General features: G+C 38.3%; 3 protein-coding genes across 3 annotated transcripts; 2 read left to right on the top strand and 1 right to left on the bottom strand.

Annotated features, from left to right (window-relative positions):
• Positions 1-6780: 6780 nt before the first annotated feature.
• Cpr76Ba (Cuticular protein 76Ba) lies at positions 6781-7700 on the bottom strand. Its single transcript, XM_018101020.3, has one exon. It carries the CDS (start codon positions 7378-7380, stop codon positions 6814-6816), a length of 567 nt encoding a protein of 188 aa, XP_017956509.1. The 5' UTR covers positions 7381-7700; the 3' UTR covers positions 6781-6813.
• Positions 7701-9470: 1770 nt separating this feature from the next.
• Cpr76Bb (Cuticular protein 76Bb) lies at positions 9471-10568 on the top strand. The gene has a single exon (XM_018101019.3). It carries the CDS (start codon positions 9508-9510, stop codon positions 10102-10104), a length of 597 nt encoding a protein of 198 aa, XP_017956508.1. The 5' UTR covers positions 9471-9507; the 3' UTR covers positions 10105-10568.
• A 1080-nt stretch (positions 10569-11648) lies between these two features.
• Positions 11649-18688, top strand: Cpr76Bc (Cuticular protein 76Bc). The gene is made up of 3 exons (XM_018101017.3): positions 11649-11877; positions 13552-13722; positions 17426-18688. Exons 1-3 carry the CDS (start codon positions 11866-11868, stop codon positions 18545-18547), a joined length of 1305 nt encoding a protein of 434 aa, XP_017956506.1. The 5' UTR covers positions 11649-11865; the 3' UTR covers positions 18548-18688.
• Positions 18689-19467: the final 779 nt, after the last annotated feature.

Genomic DNA, 19467 nt, shown 5'->3' with positions numbered 1-19467 from the left:
ATTTGATGACCTCAAACTCTGCTGTTCTTTATTATTTCAGACAGCTGTAGTCCTGCTCTACCTATTTGGCATGCACGCAAATCTTGTTTATGTCACACACTTCCTAAATGATGCTCCCACTGTCTCTCTACCTCCCTCCCTCTCTCTCTCTCTCACGCTGTATCTCTCTCTCTCTTTCTTCCTTTTATCTCTGAGCAGCTCGCTTGCTTATGCAAAATGAAGATTAATGCACACATAAACACTAATTGGTGGCCGCACATGACTCTCGTCTCCTGACCTGCAGCACAGCAACACGCGCCGTCTGTCGCCCAGCCGAGTCACAAATTATGCGCCTCAGCCTCGGCCTCCATTGGGCTAGTCAGCCATCAAATACTTGAAGCGCGAAATATAAAACATAAAATATGATTAAGACATACAAATCCTGAAAAGCACCCAAAGAAAAAAGTAAAATAAAATAAAAGAAAAAGAGGAAAACGAGACGAAGGCAAACGAAAAGGCGAAAGGCAAGCGAGGCAATGAAAAATCAGAGAAATATAGCCAACGCAAGCATTTTGGACAGGCCTAAACGATCCAAAGTAGGCAACGCAAATTTGATATGATTGGTTTTTGGCTTGGCTTATGAATTTGGGTTGGCCAAGGCGAGGGCAAGCGGAAAGGGCTAACGAAGCCAACGAAGGGTGTACGTGCTGGCCCCGAAACTGACCGCTCATAAATTACAACAGCAACAGCAACAACAACAATCAAATAATATCTACGTATTTTTGGCCCCAAACACACAAATGAGCAAATATCAAAAGCTATAAAACCATTTAGTCAGATGAGCGTGAAATTTTTACCATTTTTTCTCAATTTTTTATATTTTTTTGCTCTGTGGTAATTTTGGCTCGGATCTTGTGCGGCTTTTAAACAAACGACAAGCGTTGAGGCCACAAATTTTGCAACAACTGTGCGACGTTTTATGAGTATGCCACGCCCACAGAATATAACACAAACAGCAGAACGGACCCGACCGAGCCAAGCCAAGCCAGAGCACATCAGCAGCAGCAGTGGCCAGGCCACTTTCTGGGTGGCAGCGTTAAATAACATTTAAATGGCGGCATCACACGTATACAGGCCAAAAGGGGGTAGCCAGAAAAAAAAATAAAGTGGGCGCGGCAAGACAGGCACAACGGCTACAGTTTTTGGCGGTTTGCCTTGGCTCTAAGCCTGTCCGGCAGCTGCTGGTCCGCCTGCCCCGCCCGATCCGCCTGGTCCGCCTGCTTATGACGGCGGCAGGAATTAAATTTCATTTAATGTGTCGACGGCGGCGAAAACTTTGCGCACACATGTGTGCTGGCCAAGCATTTGATGATAACAAAAGCAGGTCAACAACAGCCCACCACCCGCCATCCACCCACTCGACACGGAACAGAATATTTGATTGTTGTTGTTGCCGTTGCCTTTGGCCGAAGGAAAAAAAAAAAAAAAATTATGATTATTTTGCGCAATTAAGCCAAATTATACGTATTTATGTAGTGTAGTCTGAGATTCGCTTGAAGGTCGTCATCCTCCTCGTCGTTGTCTTCGCCGCCAACAACATTTGCGGTCATTTGAGTGCTTTAATTGTGGCCAAAACATCTGCTGTTAGCACTGAAATAGCAAGCAAACCTATAAATATAACTAACAGAGCAGAACATTGAATTGGAAATATAAATATAATATATAGAAAGAGGGAGAGGGAGAGAAATACAGAGATAACTGCAAACAGCCAATGGATAGCAGAACATCCTACTGTTAACAGAACATCAAACAGCCAACAGCTAACAGCCAACAGACCAAGAACTAACAGCTAACTAAGAGCTAAGAGCACAAACAAAACAAATATCAGCCATGAGCTCACGCAGCTGCATGACAAAAGCTGACTGCTACGAGACCCGGCGTAAGGTACACCAGTGCCATAAACTGAATAACATCGTGTTAATATTGATCCTCATTGCTCACGAAGTAGAAACCCTAATCATTATTAACAGAAATGTATGTGTTCTTTAGTTTAGGCCTTCTAGAGAACTTATGGCAAAAGCTATAGGCTCTGAGACTGCTGGACAGAAGCTGAATGATATGACACTCGATGAATAGTACATCTATGAAACTTTTGGCAAAATTACTTATACTTTTTTCACTAAATAGAAAGCATAGCATTATGATTGACTATGACTCCTGTGTCCAGATGTATGCAAATACATATTTGCTCTTAGTTTAGGTCTTCCTACAAAAAAAAATATTGATCACATCAAGCAATTAGTTTATCAACCAATGGAGTTCTATAAGGAATAACTATTATCGATTTTGATAACTATTTATGGACCTACGTCACTGTGATAAGGCTCGAAGAGCTCAGACTTACTTTACTTAAATATATGAACATAAACTGCGTAAATAGTAATGTCAAAAACGAAGCTTAGAACTTTAGTTAAGGCAGCTGCATGACAAAAGCTGAATGCTAAGAGACTCGACGGAGAGTACATCAGTGCCAAATATTGAATATGAAGCTTGTGTGTAAATATTGATCCTTACTGCTCACAAAGTAGAAAACATAATCATATCATTAACATATATGTATATGCTCTTAATTCCTGTCTTCCAGCGAATTTATAGCAGAAACTATATGCTCTGAAACTGCATGACAGAAGCTGAATGATATGACACTCAATCCATGGTACATCTATGAAACCTGTGGAAGCCAAGCCATCATTTTATCAACCAATCGAATCGAATAATAGTCAGACTTAGAGAAGCTTCGACTTACGTTACATAAATAAGCTAAGCTAAGCACAAGTCCTCTAGTGGCAAAAGGATTTAACTCAGATGCATGACAAAAGCTGAATGCTACGAGACTCGTCGGAAAATGCAACAAAGCTAAGGACTGAATATGAAGCTTGTGTAATTATGGATCCTCATCGCTCACGAAATAAAACACGTAATCATATGATTATGGAAGAGTACGTAGCTAATAATCGAGTTCGACAGCTACTTCGATAACTATATCTCGGTTTCGAGTTAGGTCAGCTCCATAACAAAAGCTGAATGCTACGAGACTCGTGGAAAGACACAACAAAGCCAAAAACTGAATATAAAGCTTGTGTAATTATGGATCATCATCGCTGACGAAATATAACACGTAATCATATGATTATGGAAGAGTTCGTAACGAATAATCGAGTTCGACACCTACTTCGATAACTATATCTCGGTTTCGAGTTAGGTCAGCTCCATGACAAAAGCTGAATGCTACGAGACTCGCTGCAAAACACTGAATACCACGAAGGTTATTGAAAATTGATCGACAGTGCTTACCAAATAGAAAACATATTCATATGATTATGAAAAAGTTCAGAACAGATACAGAGGCAGATATATTTCAAAATATTTTTAAATTTAAGCAGGTCGTGGGCGTCTGCTCAACAGCTTGTAAACAAGCAAATGCCTACGGTTCGTAGAAGTTCCTCGAAGCAATCGGATTCCTGGTATTGAAATTTGTGGGAGAGCTGCTTATTTATGCCTAATTTGTCGCACGGCGGGAGGAAAAGGGAGCAAGCTTCATTTTGAATTCTCGAAAATAATAAAATATTTAAAGGAAGACAAAATACGTCGCGACGACTGAGTCTCAGACTGAGGCAAATGCTCAACAATTCATTAGAGCTGCTCTCTCTACAAATCAAATTAATTCATTTGGGATATTTTTGCCATTTTTGAGTCTAACTAACAACTTTGAACCCTCTCTTTCCCTTATCTCTCACAACCGCCAAGTTTATTCAAAACATATTCAGCCATCGCAAACTTTACGATATGTCACATCACATATGATTCTATGTGTAAATTTATGATTGCATAATTTGCTTAGACTCGATTGCTGCAATTCAGCTTTATGCCTAAGCCTTCGTTTCATTTTTTATGACATCCATCCCGGGTGACTACTTTGCTTGTTTGTCTGTCTGTCTGTCTGTCTCGCTGTCTCTTTGGCTGGCTGGCTGACTGTGCCTGATGTGACATTTAGCCCAGTTTTACGGCTCGACCTCATTGCCAACGATTTTCCGCTGTCCCAGGCGGCGTATGCGCAATATTTCATTTTGCCGCCGCTTGCCGCTTGTTGCTCATGTTGCCGTCATCAGCATGAGCATCATCATCATCGTCATCGTCATTATCATCATGATGCTTGTCATAATCGCTGCTGCATCTCTTCATCTCCGTCATCATATTCACAACTTAACGTCCACTTCGCCGTCAAACAGGCCGTAAAGTGGCATTTCCGTTGTCGTCCTCCTTCGCTGGTTCGTTTGGCTCCGTGCGCTGGTTCGTTTGGTTCGCATCGTGCTCCCTTTTTGTATGCAGCATAAAATTAAATTATTTGTTGCATAAGCTGGCCAACCGACTCAAGCCCCCGCCGGACGCCGCCTTCGGCCCACTACAAAAACCAACGAACTATGCACCAAAGTGCTAAGCCATGAGAAAGTGTGCACTTGAAGCGGCACAAGCCGCATGCTACATAGCCCATGGCCACGCCCCCTGCATCGTTGGCGTTGCCGTTGGAGGCAGCGCCAGTAGCAGCAGTAGCAGCAGCAGCAGCAGGAGCAGCAGCAGGGGCAGCACATTATTATACTTTGAGCGGCGCCGAAATCAGGCAAAACTTTCTGTTTGGCCGCTACTGCTGCTGTCGCTGCAGCTGCTTTTCTTTATTTTTATTTTTGTCATAACAGTTGAAGTTGCAGGAGACGAAAAAGAGGAAGCACAAGCTGAAAGTAAAGACGCCCAAAAAGAGGGCAACAGTTTTTCCACGCGTTGCACTTTTCGTTGTGAGCGTCGCCTTCGTTTTCATTACATTTCGTTTCATTCATTTATTCCATGCTCGTTCTCGCTCGCTCTCCCACGTTCTCTCCCTCTCCCTCTCTCTCTCGCTCTGGCTGCTTTCATTCATTTCGGACTTGGCGATTTAATTCGACTTTCGACTCGTTCGCTCAGTAACTCCGGCTCCCAATTTCCTACAGCCGCCGCTCGCCCCACCGCCAGCAAAACGTTGGACTTATGTCGTGGATTACGAAAGCCAACGAATGATGTATACGCTGCCAATAGCTGAAGAAATAAATATAAAATATTATAATATATAAAATATTATTATTATACGTTTATTATATTTGTATTCATTTCTATTGTTGTAGCTTTTTTTTAGCATATTTAACACTAAAAATATTATTTTATCTTATTATAGTACAGACATATGAGAATCTCATAGAAGAGTGCAATAATATTGCCTAAATAAGCATTTAGGCAAATCGTTTCTCTGACTTTAACAAACAGAAGTAAGCCTTAACAGAAGTAATATAAAATAATACTATTTTATTCATTAAATAAGACTTTTATATATATAAATATATTTGACTTCAATTACTTGAACTCTCCTCAAGTCTCCATTTTCGGTTAGTGTATTTTGGTAAACTAACAAAGTGCAATGTGAACTCTTTGTATAAATTTCACGGCTGGTCTGATGGGTCTCCACCGCCAACTCAGAACGGCTCTCTGGCATGCGTTTGTCTTGCGAGCTCACCTGGCCGTTTTCACCTACCCAATTTAACTTTTTTTCTGCGTTCTCTTCTTCTTCTTTTTTTGCTTATTTTATTTTTCGTTAAGGCAGCCGCAATTTCCACTGCTCATTTGCATATTTAATGAAACCGTATAAAGCGGCAAAGGGTCGGGCTAGGTCAAGCGTAAGTACGTAGGCAAATTATGAGCCAAAAATGCACAGGTTTTTATTATCGTTTTCAGCACGAAATATACAAATACATATATACATATACACATACATATGTGCATATGTGGGTACACATGTGAGTCCTTCTTATCTGGAGCCGTTGCACCAAATTGTCAACAACAATTGTCGGCGGTCGAAATTCTTCTGGAGACAATAAATGCATCCCATCATTTACATAGGCGGCTTTGCAGCAGACTTAAGAGCTTATTCCGTGCCGGCGCTTCAATCAGTTTGACCAGATGCCAGATTCCCGAAAATCTTTGCCCTGCGGTCTCGCAACACTTGCAGATTTATGTGACCGCAAAACTTTGCTGCGCGGCATAAATTAATGTTGAATTGATGAATTTGAATGAGGCTGCTCAACTAATCGGATATTTTGGTTAATTTGCAAAGCTTTTTATTAGATTTGCGCAAGAGGAGTTGGAATTTGTGAAGAGGTTTTAATTTAATTTGCAGCGAACTGAAATAATTAAATATTTATATTGTACAAATGCAAAAGTGCAAAAGATATTATTAAAATTTAAAATTAAATAAAAGTTAAGAATCAAAACCAATTTCAATAATTTATTAATTTTTTATATTTTATGGTGTATATTATTTACCTTTTATTCCCATATAATTCTTATATTATTTTTATATATTAATTACCAATCAAAAATGTTGCCTTAAATACATACATATTTATTCGTAAACAGCAAGGCCTAACGGCTTTTATTTCAATTGAAAATCTCAAGCAGTTCGAAATTAAACAACTGCTGGTCGCTTAGCAAGCAGTTCCTGCCTTATTAAAAGTCTGCTTGAAAGCAGTGCAATGGCTGCACATAGCCTATGACTCTCAAACTTTAAATTTGATTCCTAAAAGTATTTTTTAAAATTACGAGTGCAGCAATTTAAAGTGATCCAATCTGAACAAGAATAAAACACCTCAAGTTAATTATATAAAAAGTGTAATATTTATTATATTTTTATCATATTCTCATTCATTTTTATAGAGTTCCTTTCTATTATCATAAGTTAGCTTCCCTTTTCATTCACCACCATTTGCTGCCCGTGTCCTGTTTCACCTCCACATAGCTGCTGGCATGTCCATGTCCATGGCCATAGTAGTTATGATCGTAGGACTTGTGCTCCGCCGGCTGGTAGGCGTGTCCAATGTGCTTGACCACAGCCTGGAAGCCATTGTGGTCATCGGCCGTGTACTCCACGATGCGAGTGCGTCCGTCGGCCTCCTTCATGGTGTAGCCGCCCTTCACCTTGTCGCCGTCGCGCGTCTCCCACTGCTGCTTAATGTCGCCCGTCTTGGTGTCCTTGACGCCATAGTCGAACTGATACTTGGGATGATGATGTGCCTCCTCCACAGCCACATGGTGGTGCTGTGGTGCCCAGTGGTGCACCTGCTGCGGTGCTGCGGCCACATAATAATGCTGCTGCTGCTGCTGCTCATGCTGCGGTGCCCAGTGCCACTTCTTGGGCGCCTCGTGATGCGTCTTGATGCTGTAGCCCACGGCATGGCCGTGCTCATAGCCGCCATGCGGCAGATAGCTGGCCGCCGCCACGCCCAGCAGGGCGCAGCAAACCAAAGTCAATTTCTGAGCCATTTCTAAGTGGAGTTAGTTGATTTCTGAGGAACTAAGTTGAGCTGGCTTGTGGTGAAGCGCCAATGGAACTGTGATGCCAAACGAACGGCGTCAAACCTTTTTATAGCCACACACGAAACATTCTCAAGCTGAAAGGAAATGTTAATTAATTACTTTTCTGGAGGTTAAATAGGCCAGCATAACTGAAATACAAAACGAAACTAATTCAAATCAAATCCAAAAAAAAAATACTTCAAATATTTGTGAAAATTTTCCATTTCCAAATAACGTATTCAAAATTTCTGCTAGTCCGATTGCTCATTGCCCAATTAAAAGCGGCCCAAAAGCCACTTCAGCGGCGGCAACAACGATTAATAAATGGGGCGTTAACAGACCAAAAAGCACCGCAACGCTTGAACAACTATTGTTGTTGCTGAAGTTGCTGAAGTTGTTGTTGCTTTGGCTGCTAGAAATCAATCAACAAGTGTGGCCCGCTTTCAATTTTCAGCCAACAACAAGAAATGCCTCGGCTGGCTGCATTTGCAAGCCAAGCTTCAAGTGTTTGGTTTGATTTTTATTCGTTTCTTCTTTTTTCTTATTATTCGCCCAAGCCAAAACTCTGAAATGACCTTGAGACGCATTGCAGCGGGAGATTTGGCCATAGTGCGGGCCGGCATGAGCGGGGCTCGTAGTGCTTCCGAATTAGTGCTAAACTAAAGACCGGCTAATGAAACTGATTTGTGTTCGAGCATAAAATATGATTAATTGTTGTTGGCTGATTTATCATGTTGTGAGGTGCCAATAGGGCTGGGCATTGAATGCTGGGTATTTAATGTCTGCAGAATAGGCTCGTTAGCAAAAAGGCAAGGTTGGAATTTATATATAAAAAAAAAACGAATTCTAATTAAACAATCGACATTCACAAATCTCGAATTAGCTATGAAATTAAATATGAAAATACTAAGTCTAAATAACAAAATAATAATAATTTGTAAAATTAATCTACAATCACAGATTGTGAATTGCTGTGAATTTTTGATGTAAGAAAAATGTTTTAGATATGTCTTATATTAAACTAGCTTAAAATTATAAAAACTATATATACATACCAAAAAAAAATAAAAATAAAAATAAAAAACTTAGCAGCATAGCCACAAAAAAAAAAAAAAAAAAAAAAAAAAAAATATATATATATATATATATATATATATATATATATATATATATTATATACATAAAAAATAAAATAAAAATAAATAAATAAGAGCAGCATAGCCATTAATATTAATTAACATCAGGTTAACATACTTATGCTAACAACATGTTGGTTAATATTATTCTTTTAAAGTTTAAGTGCTTAGTTTCATTATTAAAAAATAAATAAAATAAAATAAATTAAATAAATAAATATATATACGATATATAGCTGTTAAAATTAGCTTTTTTTCGACTTTCAGAGACATTTTTTAAATATTCATAGACTTCATAGACTTTGCATTTGCAAGTGGTGTTATTTTATTTTTCGCAGCTGTATGTATATTTAAAATAAAGAAATATATAAATTGTAAACTTCAAATTTGTGCTTGACTCAAGTCATTTTATATTAATCAATGATTCTTTTCATAATTTCAGTATGAACAAAAGAATTTTCCAAAACAAAATCGTTTTGTATTGCTTTGTAATTAATCTTGCTTTTGTCTGCATAAATTCAAAGCAACATTTTCAACTAAATTTTGTTAATTAATAAATAGCAAAGGTAATAAATTTGTATCTGTCAAATTTTAATTCATATTAGAACTCTGTTAAACTTCCAGTTTCTATCTCTGTATTCACACTACGAATGCATTAAATTTTCAATCACAAATGCCCTCCAATTTGTTCGATTCTTGGCCAACAATGGGCCAAAATATGATTTATTATATGTATAAAAGTATTTTCAATGCAGCTCGGCGCTTTTAAGTGAACTGTAATTACAAGCAACTAATTAGCCAATCGAAGGCAGGTGAATGGCTCTGGGCCCAGCGCGAGGCAGAGAGCCAGACCGCCCGATGGGCCGTGGGCAGCGCTATAAAAGCGACTCGTGGCAATGGCAAGAACCAACAGACATCAGCACCTCGTCCATCCGTTCTCAACGCACAACAGACGAAAATGCAGCCATTCAGTGGAGTCTTGGTATTTGGCCTGTTGGGTCTGGCGCTGGCGGCGCCGTATGGACACGGACCTGCGAGCAGCTACAGCGTGCTGACCAAGCACGAGGCGCCGGTGCTCAAGAGCTACGGACATGGACTCATTGATCACGGCTATGGATACGATGGCCTAGGCCTGGGCTACGCTGGCTATGCTGGCTATGGACATGGCTATGATAAGCACGAGCCAGATCATTATCCCAAATATCAGTTTGACTACGGTGTGAAGGATGCGCACACGGGCGACCACAAGAGCCAGTGGGAGGCGAGGGACGGCGACAAGGTGCACGGCAGCTACTCCCTCAAGGAGGCCGATGGCACCACGCGCGTGGTGGAGTACACAGCCGACGATCACAATGGCTTCAATGCTGTGGTCAAGAAACTGGGCCACGCCCACCATCCACAGGTCTACAAGAGCTACGGCCATGGCGATATTTATGGCGCTGGCTACGGTTATGCCAGCGATCTGTCCCCCTATGCTGGCTACGGTCACGGACTCGGACTCGGACACGGACACGGACACGCCAGCAGCTATGTGAGCGTAAAGCAGCTGCATTAGAGGATCTGACGACGACTTGGAGAGCCAACAGGAGACAAATGTGCAATAATCTATCCCGATCTGAACATACTTATATATTTTAATCCCCAAGCGGTTATAACAGACAACCAAATGAGCTTTATACAGTAAACCTAAGAGTAATTTTTATAAAAATAATAACAAAGTATATGAAAGACAGTTGAATGTGCTTAGCAATGTGTTTAAATTTGGACAGACAGCTGAAAGGGAATAACTTATAAATATGAATAGCTTATGGCCAAAAACAGAATCATATACAATTGTGCTCGCTCTGAGCAAGAGCCTTCGGTTCTTTTCGTTTCTAATTTCCCTTGAGCGCCTTGAATCGAACTATTTGTGTTATAAATAAAACAGCCCAATCTAAAAAATGTTAATTTTCCAATGAACTTAATAGCTTTTGCATAGTAAATTATTACTCAGATTCGAATAAAACAATAAAAAATAAATAGATAAATAAATACATGAGCTAAATTATGTCTTCTGGAAATAAAGAATATGCCAAATGAAAAAAGAAACAAGTATATATAAGGCGAATTGTAGTTCTTTATATGGATATCTGGAATATGCCAATAATAAAAAAAAAAATAATAATAATAAATACAAAAATTATTATACAATCATAAACAACAAAGTTGGAGTTGACAACAATAAATGCTATTATTGTCTAACAGTATAAATTTAAATTAAAAATATGTGTAATTAAATTGAATATATATTTTTACTACCAGGAAAAAAGCTGCTGAGATCTATAGCTATTCAGTAGGTCATCTCGATCTGCCTTCCGATTCTCCTTCTCTGATAATAAAAAAACACACATACATATATTCTATTTCTCACATTCGCATTCGTTGATCTGTAATTAAATTCAGATTACCAAATTCAGTTGTCCTATAAAATAGATGTAATCGGATAAGGCTATCTTTGAGATCTTTAGCTGCACTTTAAGTGGATTTCGGTGATTAACATGTTGCATGCCATCCATCTTAGCTGTTGCAACGTGGCAGTGCAGTTTCTGGCCGCTGGTTGGGTTTAAATTAACACGGCTGGCAAATTCCCAAGTCGATCGCTATTAATTTATGTTAAATCCAAAACGTAATCCTGCCTGATATAAATTTTATAACGCCAGTCAACAGCTGCGCCGTGAGCGCCGACACCGACGACTTTTACTCGTTTGCAGTTGAAACCAAAAGTGGAGACAGCCAAATTGGCGTTTGGATGATGCTGGAGCCGCTGCCTGGTGATAGCGAAACGAAAACCCGTTTTCACAGTTGCAGATGGCAGCCGAAGTTTCATATGATTGTCAATTAAACGTAGCTTAGGAAGCGTGAAGCTGCTCTGCTCTGCTCTGCTCTGCTCAGTTCAGCTCGGTTCGACTCGGCTGTGGCGCATCGCTGCCGCCTCGCCAGATCGCATCGACATCAACAATTGTGGAACCAGTTGGGCCGGAAAATCTTGTCGCCGGGAAAACGGTGTGCCTGCTGTGCCGGTCGTCTTCGTTTCGGCCTGCCTATAAATACTTTGGCAATGTCGCGCAAACGCTTTAATTACGTTTTTGTCCTTGACATTGAACCAGTGTGTGACGAGCAGCGAGCAGTGAGCAGCGAGCGACTTTGACGCGTTTTACGTGCGATTTAAATCGCCAAAGTGACGTAAACCATATATTTTGTGTGCACAATTTTTAAATAAAATATATATATATACCTGGAATATATATATTTAAATAAATAAAAATACGCGTTTGACATGCGTTTCTATGTAAGTGTTAAACATTTGACAATTGTGTTTTTGTTTTGCTTTGCTGACTGCAATAAGAGCGAAAGTGCCGAGCGAAAACTTTCACCCCCAAAAGTGAAAGTAGTGCAGAAATTTAAAGCAATGCACATGCAAATGCAAGCCAATATTTTGCTATTTAATGCATCAATATTCAAATTTATTTATTAGCTTTTGAGTGAATTGTAAACTTAATGCGAGCGTGTCAATTCTGGAAAAATTTTGAGAGTGAAATAGAAATTTTATTACTCAAGTTTCGAATACAAGAGAAAGTTAACAATTTTTTTTTTATAATTTTTGCTATTAGTTAAAGGTAATTAGGTTAATTGACTTTTAGATTTTTTTATAATTTATTTTTTTTTTTTTTTTTAATATATTATATATAAATATATTTAAAATTATTAAATAAATTCATTTAAATTTAAATGCAATTGTATTTTAATATAATTTTATATATAATTAATAATATTATAGAAACAAAAATATACAAATTATATATAGAATTATTTAAAAATATTCCTAAATATAAAATATATTCAAATATAAATAAACTCAAATTTTGCTTCAGTCTATTTGCTAATTTAAAAATGATTAAAAGCAGCCATATTATAAGGAACAAAATACAATGAATGCTGCTGATCTAATTGCCTTTTATATCACTTTTGAATAACATTTTTCCTACGAAAACTAGAATCGAGTCACATATATACATCCTTGAACAATTTGTAAATATCGAATCACATATTCATAGAGATCAACCCAATCAACTAATCAGATATGAAAAACGAAATCTATATTTATATCAGTATCTCATGAAACTGGTAGTTGTTGAAATTTAAATACGTTTTGGCTTGTGGAATGACAAAAATTCCAAATGCAATTTGTGCAAAAACATGTATAGACATTCTGATCGAATGCCAGACATGTCTCAACAAATTTATCTCAATGCGGTCGATTCACTTGCATTATTATACATACACAACTGTATGTGCTGTTACAATCTGTGTGTGTGTGTGTTTGTCTTTGGTGCAGCCACAGCTCTACTCTACTAATTAGATAGATTTCATCGTGACTGCAAAAGAAATTGCCCAAAAATGTGTGTTGCAACTTTCGGCAGACCCAAAACTTAAAAATCAGTTACAACTTGTAAATGGCCATTGGCAACAGGCAACAGGCAATAGGCAATAGGCAATAGGCAATTGAAATTGAAATTGAAATCGAATTGAATTGTACGTGGCGTCAACTGCCATCCTGCCAGACCTGTTTCCATATCCAAGCTACTGGTCTTAAGCAAAGCCATCAATCTCCGCGGCGAAGCCATTGCTGTCACATCGTACATACAAATGTGCGTCTGGCGGAGCCTAATTTTGGGTAGAGCGAGGCGTATGCGTATTGCCATTACCATTTGACAACTGTCACAACGCTGTATGACATGCCGAATCGGATTGGGGACTTGAGAAATGTCCCAATGCATCGGAACATGCGTCGTTTGGCTGTTTGCCCGTTTGGCCAATTAATTGGCCCATGCTCGCGTAATAATTTTGTAGCCAATTTATTAACTGTTGGCTGTTGGTCAACTTGTTTTATCGTTGCATTTATTAAGCGCTCCGCTGATAAAGACCAAAAACCGCACATTCATATTTCTGTTAAATGCCTTAGATAACGCGACAGCCGCCTCCAAGCCCCAGCGCCGGCCGTCTCCTGCTGCTCCTCACCACGGCTCTGCTTGCGGCCAGCCTCTGGACACGCCCCGTGGAATGCAAACGTATCACAGCCGCACCTGTCGTCGTTGCGGATGATGACGAAATGATCGAATATGCTCCACAATTTGTAAGTATCCGAATACACATATACCTATACACATATACATATATATATCCAGGCCTGTATGGCCCCCAGCCTAATGGTAACTAAATATGTCTGACGAGCTTCTCGAAATCGAAAGAAAAAAATTGCCAAGTCACGCACCATGGGGCGGAAATTGGATTTGTCGGTACAAAAACTAATGATACTAAGCTGGGCCTATATATAATTAAAAATTATCAGTATTTGCTGCAGTAAACAATTAGTTGGTATTATTTTTAATTTATATATATATATATTTTTTTTTAAGTATTTATGTTTTTTACTTTTATTAGTAATAACCCATTATTAACATAATTTTAATAATATATTTGAATATTTAATATATTTTTGCTTATAAAAGCGGTAAATAATCATGCTTAAGAATTAATATTGCTCTTAATTATTACTATAATTAATATGTTTCTATATTTGTCATAATTCATATCATAAACATTCTTTTTACATTATTAGCAATTTATATAAATATATTTCAAGTTTTAATATATATTAATAACTATTAATATATATTGCTTATTAAAAAAAAATAAATTAAATAAAATAAAAACATTTATTTATAATTATCATTAATATTATTTGTTTTTATTTAATTACATTATTTTTCAAATAAATTAATTAAGTAATATGAAATATGTATAAAACTATTAATTTATATATAATATAATTTATATTTTTATATTTTCCATTGCTTATTTAAAAAGAAAAAAAATAATTATTTTCAATTAATATTTATATCAATTTATATATATGTATATATTAATTAATTTCGTATTTTATTTAGTTATGGAAAATATTTTATTTTTTATTTATATAATAAATTATTTATTTCTTTACATTAAAAAAATTACATTATTTATAATCAATCAAATTATATATCCATCTATTCATATATTGTTCTACATATTATTCATAATTTATATTGAATTATTAATTAGTTTTGCCATTTAATAAATAATAATAAAGAGTGAAGGAAAGAGATATAGAGAGAGATTAAGCTTAGTTAATCAACATCCATATATCCCACATACACACATTTCCATTCAGCTTACTTCACTCTCCCTTTACTCAGAATTCCAGAGCTTAAGCCGTGCAAATCGTTGCAGCTCGGCTTAATTTGATAACTTTTCAAATGTTTTATAGCCTTCGCATTTTTGCCAAATCGCAATGCTTTCAACTGCCGACACTATTTATATATGGATGCATATGTGTGTGTGTGTGTGTATATGTATATTTAAGCGCGGCAAACGCATTTTTCGCCATTGCCAGCTATTCAAAGTGAATGTTGTTCATGCGTTTTATGATCGTCCCCACCCACAAGACATTTTTTTGTGCGTGTGCAACAGATCGTCGCCCACATAAATCAACTGGTGCTAGTGGCCCCAACTGATCTGGTCTGGCCCAGCCCGACCTGGCTGGCTCGCTAGCTGGCTGTCTGCCTCCCGGTCTCTCAGCCATTGTTGATTTCTTTCTTTTGCTCTGGTAGCCGAAAATGCGTTTTGCGTGCAGCGCACACGATTTGATCGTTCAGCGATCAGCGATCAGAGATCGAGTGCTGGCGCCATATAAGGCAAACTCACGCAGTTTGCTGCACCTACTCGCTGCTCGCAAGGAGACAATTGTTTTCATTGTAACTGTAAAGCTATGACAAGGCGCATTTAACATTTTAAAATGTTTTTCATGTGCTGCAGCAACAAGTTGTCGCCCCGTCTATCCAACTGTCTGTCCCTCTGTCTGCCTCAAATGTCCGCCTGGTGCGACGCCTTGCATTGCCAGCGCCTGTCTGTCCGTCTGTCTCTCAGCCTGTCTGTCTTTCAATTGGTTATCCAAACGCTTTGTGCAGTCTCCCACGAACTGTCCGCTGTCGCAATTGTCACTGTGATGCACGCGGCCAACGCAGCGTATACGCAATTTACATATAATTGTGGCACATTCGCGTATTGCGCATACGCCCAGTCGACCAGTCAAGCAGTCAAGCAGTCAAACAGTCGATTAGTCGCTTCGGCCATCATAAATTCAGAGCGCACGCGCAAATTTATGAGCCAAAGTTCACACGCACCCACCGCAGCAGCAGCAGCATTAAGGCCTTCTGTCGACCACCAACTGGGGCCGCAGCTCTTGCGTCCGACTCCTGGGTGGCCAATGGTCAACAGCTCCGCCTACCGCATGCCACTTATGCAACCGGCCTAGCTCCATAAAAGTAGCTTTGATTAAAAACAATATTTTTGCTCAAATAGATTTGATTTTGTTGCTGCTCAGGTTACGCACTCGCAATGTAATCATTTGTTTTCGTCGGACAGCGACAGCCGCGCCACAGCAAATTGATAGGCAGCCAACAACTACAGCACTAAACTCGACCCGAGACACTGCACAGACTGAGACTAAGCTGAGACTGAGACTGGGGAGACTGTTGCCTGGACACGACTGCAGCCATTTATGGACGTCTGCGCTTAATTGACGCCGGGTCCAAAAAGCGAGCGAAATACTTTGGCGATTCGCCTCTTGCCTCTGCAGAGAGGTGCTAAAATACCTAACGAGACAAAGATAAATGACAATGCTCCACATTTATGTAGATTAAATGCACGCATGTAAAGTCATTTGCAAATGACTTTTATGGAAAGTTCTGAAGTGCTGCTCCCATTCGCTTTCCAAAGTGTCAAGAGAGCAAAAATCTTTATCGAGTTATTCAATTAATAATTAAATGTCGTTTGACTCGCGTGTCGGCTGCAGATCAAAAGATCATTATATAGACATGGACTAGCCCAAGAGAACCGACCCAACCCAGCCTCCAGTGGCTTTCAAACTGTGCACAGCGCGTGTTCTTGCCTTGACACAATTTCCAGACCCAAGTCTAAGCCAAAACTGTGCTTACTTTATTTTGCAGTTTTTTCGACGTTTTGTCGTGAATTTATATATATATATATAAATTCTATAGATTTTTTTTTTGTGGCAGTCACTGGAGTATTAGAGCAGCGGTGCGTGTGCGTCTGAATTTGGTCGGATTTTTGTTTTCTACTCGCTTTGTTTTTGTTGTGAATAGGTGTGGTCAACGCATTTCGAAGGCACACTTAGCAAATTTTATTAATACATATATGAAATAGTTTAACTACTTATTTAGTAGTGGTAAATAGCTTATAAAATGAGATATGTACATATATTTTTATTTATTTTAAAATTTAGTATAATGAATACCTAATATTATCAAGCAATATGTTTACAAATTAAAATGTATATTAACTAGTCTGCATATCATTAAAAATAACACAATTTGTTCAAAAAAATATTTACAAAATATATATTTACAGAATTAAATATGTATTAGCATGCATACATACATCTTCTGCATATTAAAAAAATATATAAAAAAATATAAATAAAACTGACAAAAATAAAATTTATATAATATAATAATTCATTTTTATTTAATACATAGTATATTTAATATATAATGTAATAATTAATTTGTATATAATAATATTTTAAAAATATGCATAACATAAGAATACATATAAAAATAATATTTATTTATATTTTATCATCGTATAATTGATATTGATACAAAATAATTTGTACATAAAATAAATATAATATATGTATGTATATTTTCAACTCAAAAACTTTTGGAATATCTATATATACCTATATATTTTATTTCGTTAAATCCATCACACAGGAACATCCGGAATACGCCTTTAGCTATGGAGTGAAGGATCTGCACACTGGCGATGTGAAGTCGCAGTGGGAGTCCAGGGACGGCGATGGGGTCAAGGGTCATTATAGCATACTCGAGCCGGATGGCTCCATACGCACCGTGCACTATACGGCGGATGCCAAAAAGGGCTTCAATGCCATCGTGAAGACTGTGGGCGCCAATTCGCATCCGATTACCGAGTCGCCCGAGGGCAAGAGCGGCCCCAACGACGACACGTCACAGTCGAAGATCAATCACTACAGCAAGGATCAGGAGCACATTGTGCTGAGCTCCGACATAAAGCCGCTGAAGAAGCCCATCGAGGATCTGACGCACTCGCATCCGAAGGTTCCAAGCCTGATTGAGTTCAAGCCGCATGCGCGCATCAAGCAGGTGCCCATGGAACTGGAGCCGGACATCAGGAATCGGCTGCAGCAGGCGAGGGACAACTACTACAAGGAGATCGCCGCCGCGCACAAGCTGGAGGAGTTCTCGCAAAAGCTGCAGCCCAACTATGCGGTGCAGGAGAGCGACTGGAAGGCCGTGATTGTCAACGAGCCGCAGGAGTATCGGCCGCACTACAGCACCAGCCAGCCGCACCAGCATGCCTACTACGATCACTACCAGCCCAAGGAGCTGCCCCAGAACTATCTGCACAAGCCGGCCGCTGCTCTGCAGCCGCTGCACACCAGCTACACACAATCGAAGCCGCGACCCATCAAGAACCCCGAGCCCATCTCCAATCACATACACCAGAAGAAGATCGTGCACACCACGCCCGGCCTCAAGCACTACAAGTACAAGGCCGTCCCGAAGAGCTTCGCCCGGCCCGAGTACTCCAGCTACTTCCAACGCAAGCCCAAGAAGCTGCACGGCAAGCCACTGGCGCACATCCAGCGAGCTCCACGTCCCGAGGGCTCTGGCCCAGTGCTTTTCCCCCACCACGCGGAAGACGACGACTTCGAGGAGCTCGCGGACGAGGACGAGCAGGGCGCCGCCTCGGCCAGCCTGGTGCAGTCCATGGTGCGCCGGGACAAGCAGCACCTGGTGCCCATGTATGCCAGAGGTCATCAGTTCAGCTACAGAAATCTGGAGGGCGCCTGAGAAAACCGGGCAGTGCAATAGTTGGGGTGATTTTTTGTGAACTGTTTCCTTTATGTTTGTTAACTTGATATTATTATTTATGCGTAATTTATTGCTGTATGTTTAGTTGACGTGTTTTAAATAAATGGTTTATTAATTAAAGTTTTATAAATTGAATATAATTAAATTAAATCTATTTGAATTAGATTTTTTTTAATGTTTATAAAAATTATTTCTAGAAATCAAATTTATATAAATTAAATTTGTATTAAATTCAACTTGAATAAATTTGCTTTTTTTTTTTTAATTTTAAATAAATAAACTTTTTCACTTTTAAAAAATAAATTTTTAAAAATTAAATTTCTCTTAATTGAATGTTTATATAAATAAAATTTTCATACAATAAATTTTTAGAATTTTAATTAATATAAATTATAAATTAAATTTTTATTAAATGAATTTTTATGATTCATTTATTAACTGAATTGATTATTTTTTAAATTTTAAATAAAGTTTGGCTATTAAATAAATTTAATTTTTTTTTTTAATTCTTATTATTAATTTTTCTAAATTGAATTTCTATTGATTCCTCAAAATTAGTTTTTATTATACAAATTCTATAAATTAAATTAATAAAAATTACATTTATAATGTATATACATTTTATTTACAAAAATTTAAAAAAAAAAATCGTATACACAAATTCTATACATTTATAAAAATAAATTGTTTATACACTGTATATCAATAAATCAAATGGAGCCAAGAACTGCTAATAAAACCAAGTCAAATGAGAGCCATAACCTTGCATGGAATACTGAAGTGCAAAGGCGACCCTCTCACGCACACACATGCACAAGTATATGTACATATATGTGTCACAGTTTTGGTGCAGTTTCATAAACATTTGTCATAATTAACACAAATTAGGCAGCATTTGA

The sequence above is a fragment of the Drosophila navojoa genome, chromosome 4, assembly GCF_054131105.1.
Source record: "Drosophila navojoa isolate 15081-1374.11 chromosome 4, UAZ_NAV_1.0, whole genome shotgun sequence".
Lineage (NCBI taxonomy): Eukaryota > Metazoa > Arthropoda > Insecta > Diptera > Drosophilidae > Drosophila > Drosophila navojoa.
Note: the sequence above shows the minus strand (reverse complement) of the source record. Positions and strands in the feature narration are given on the sequence as shown.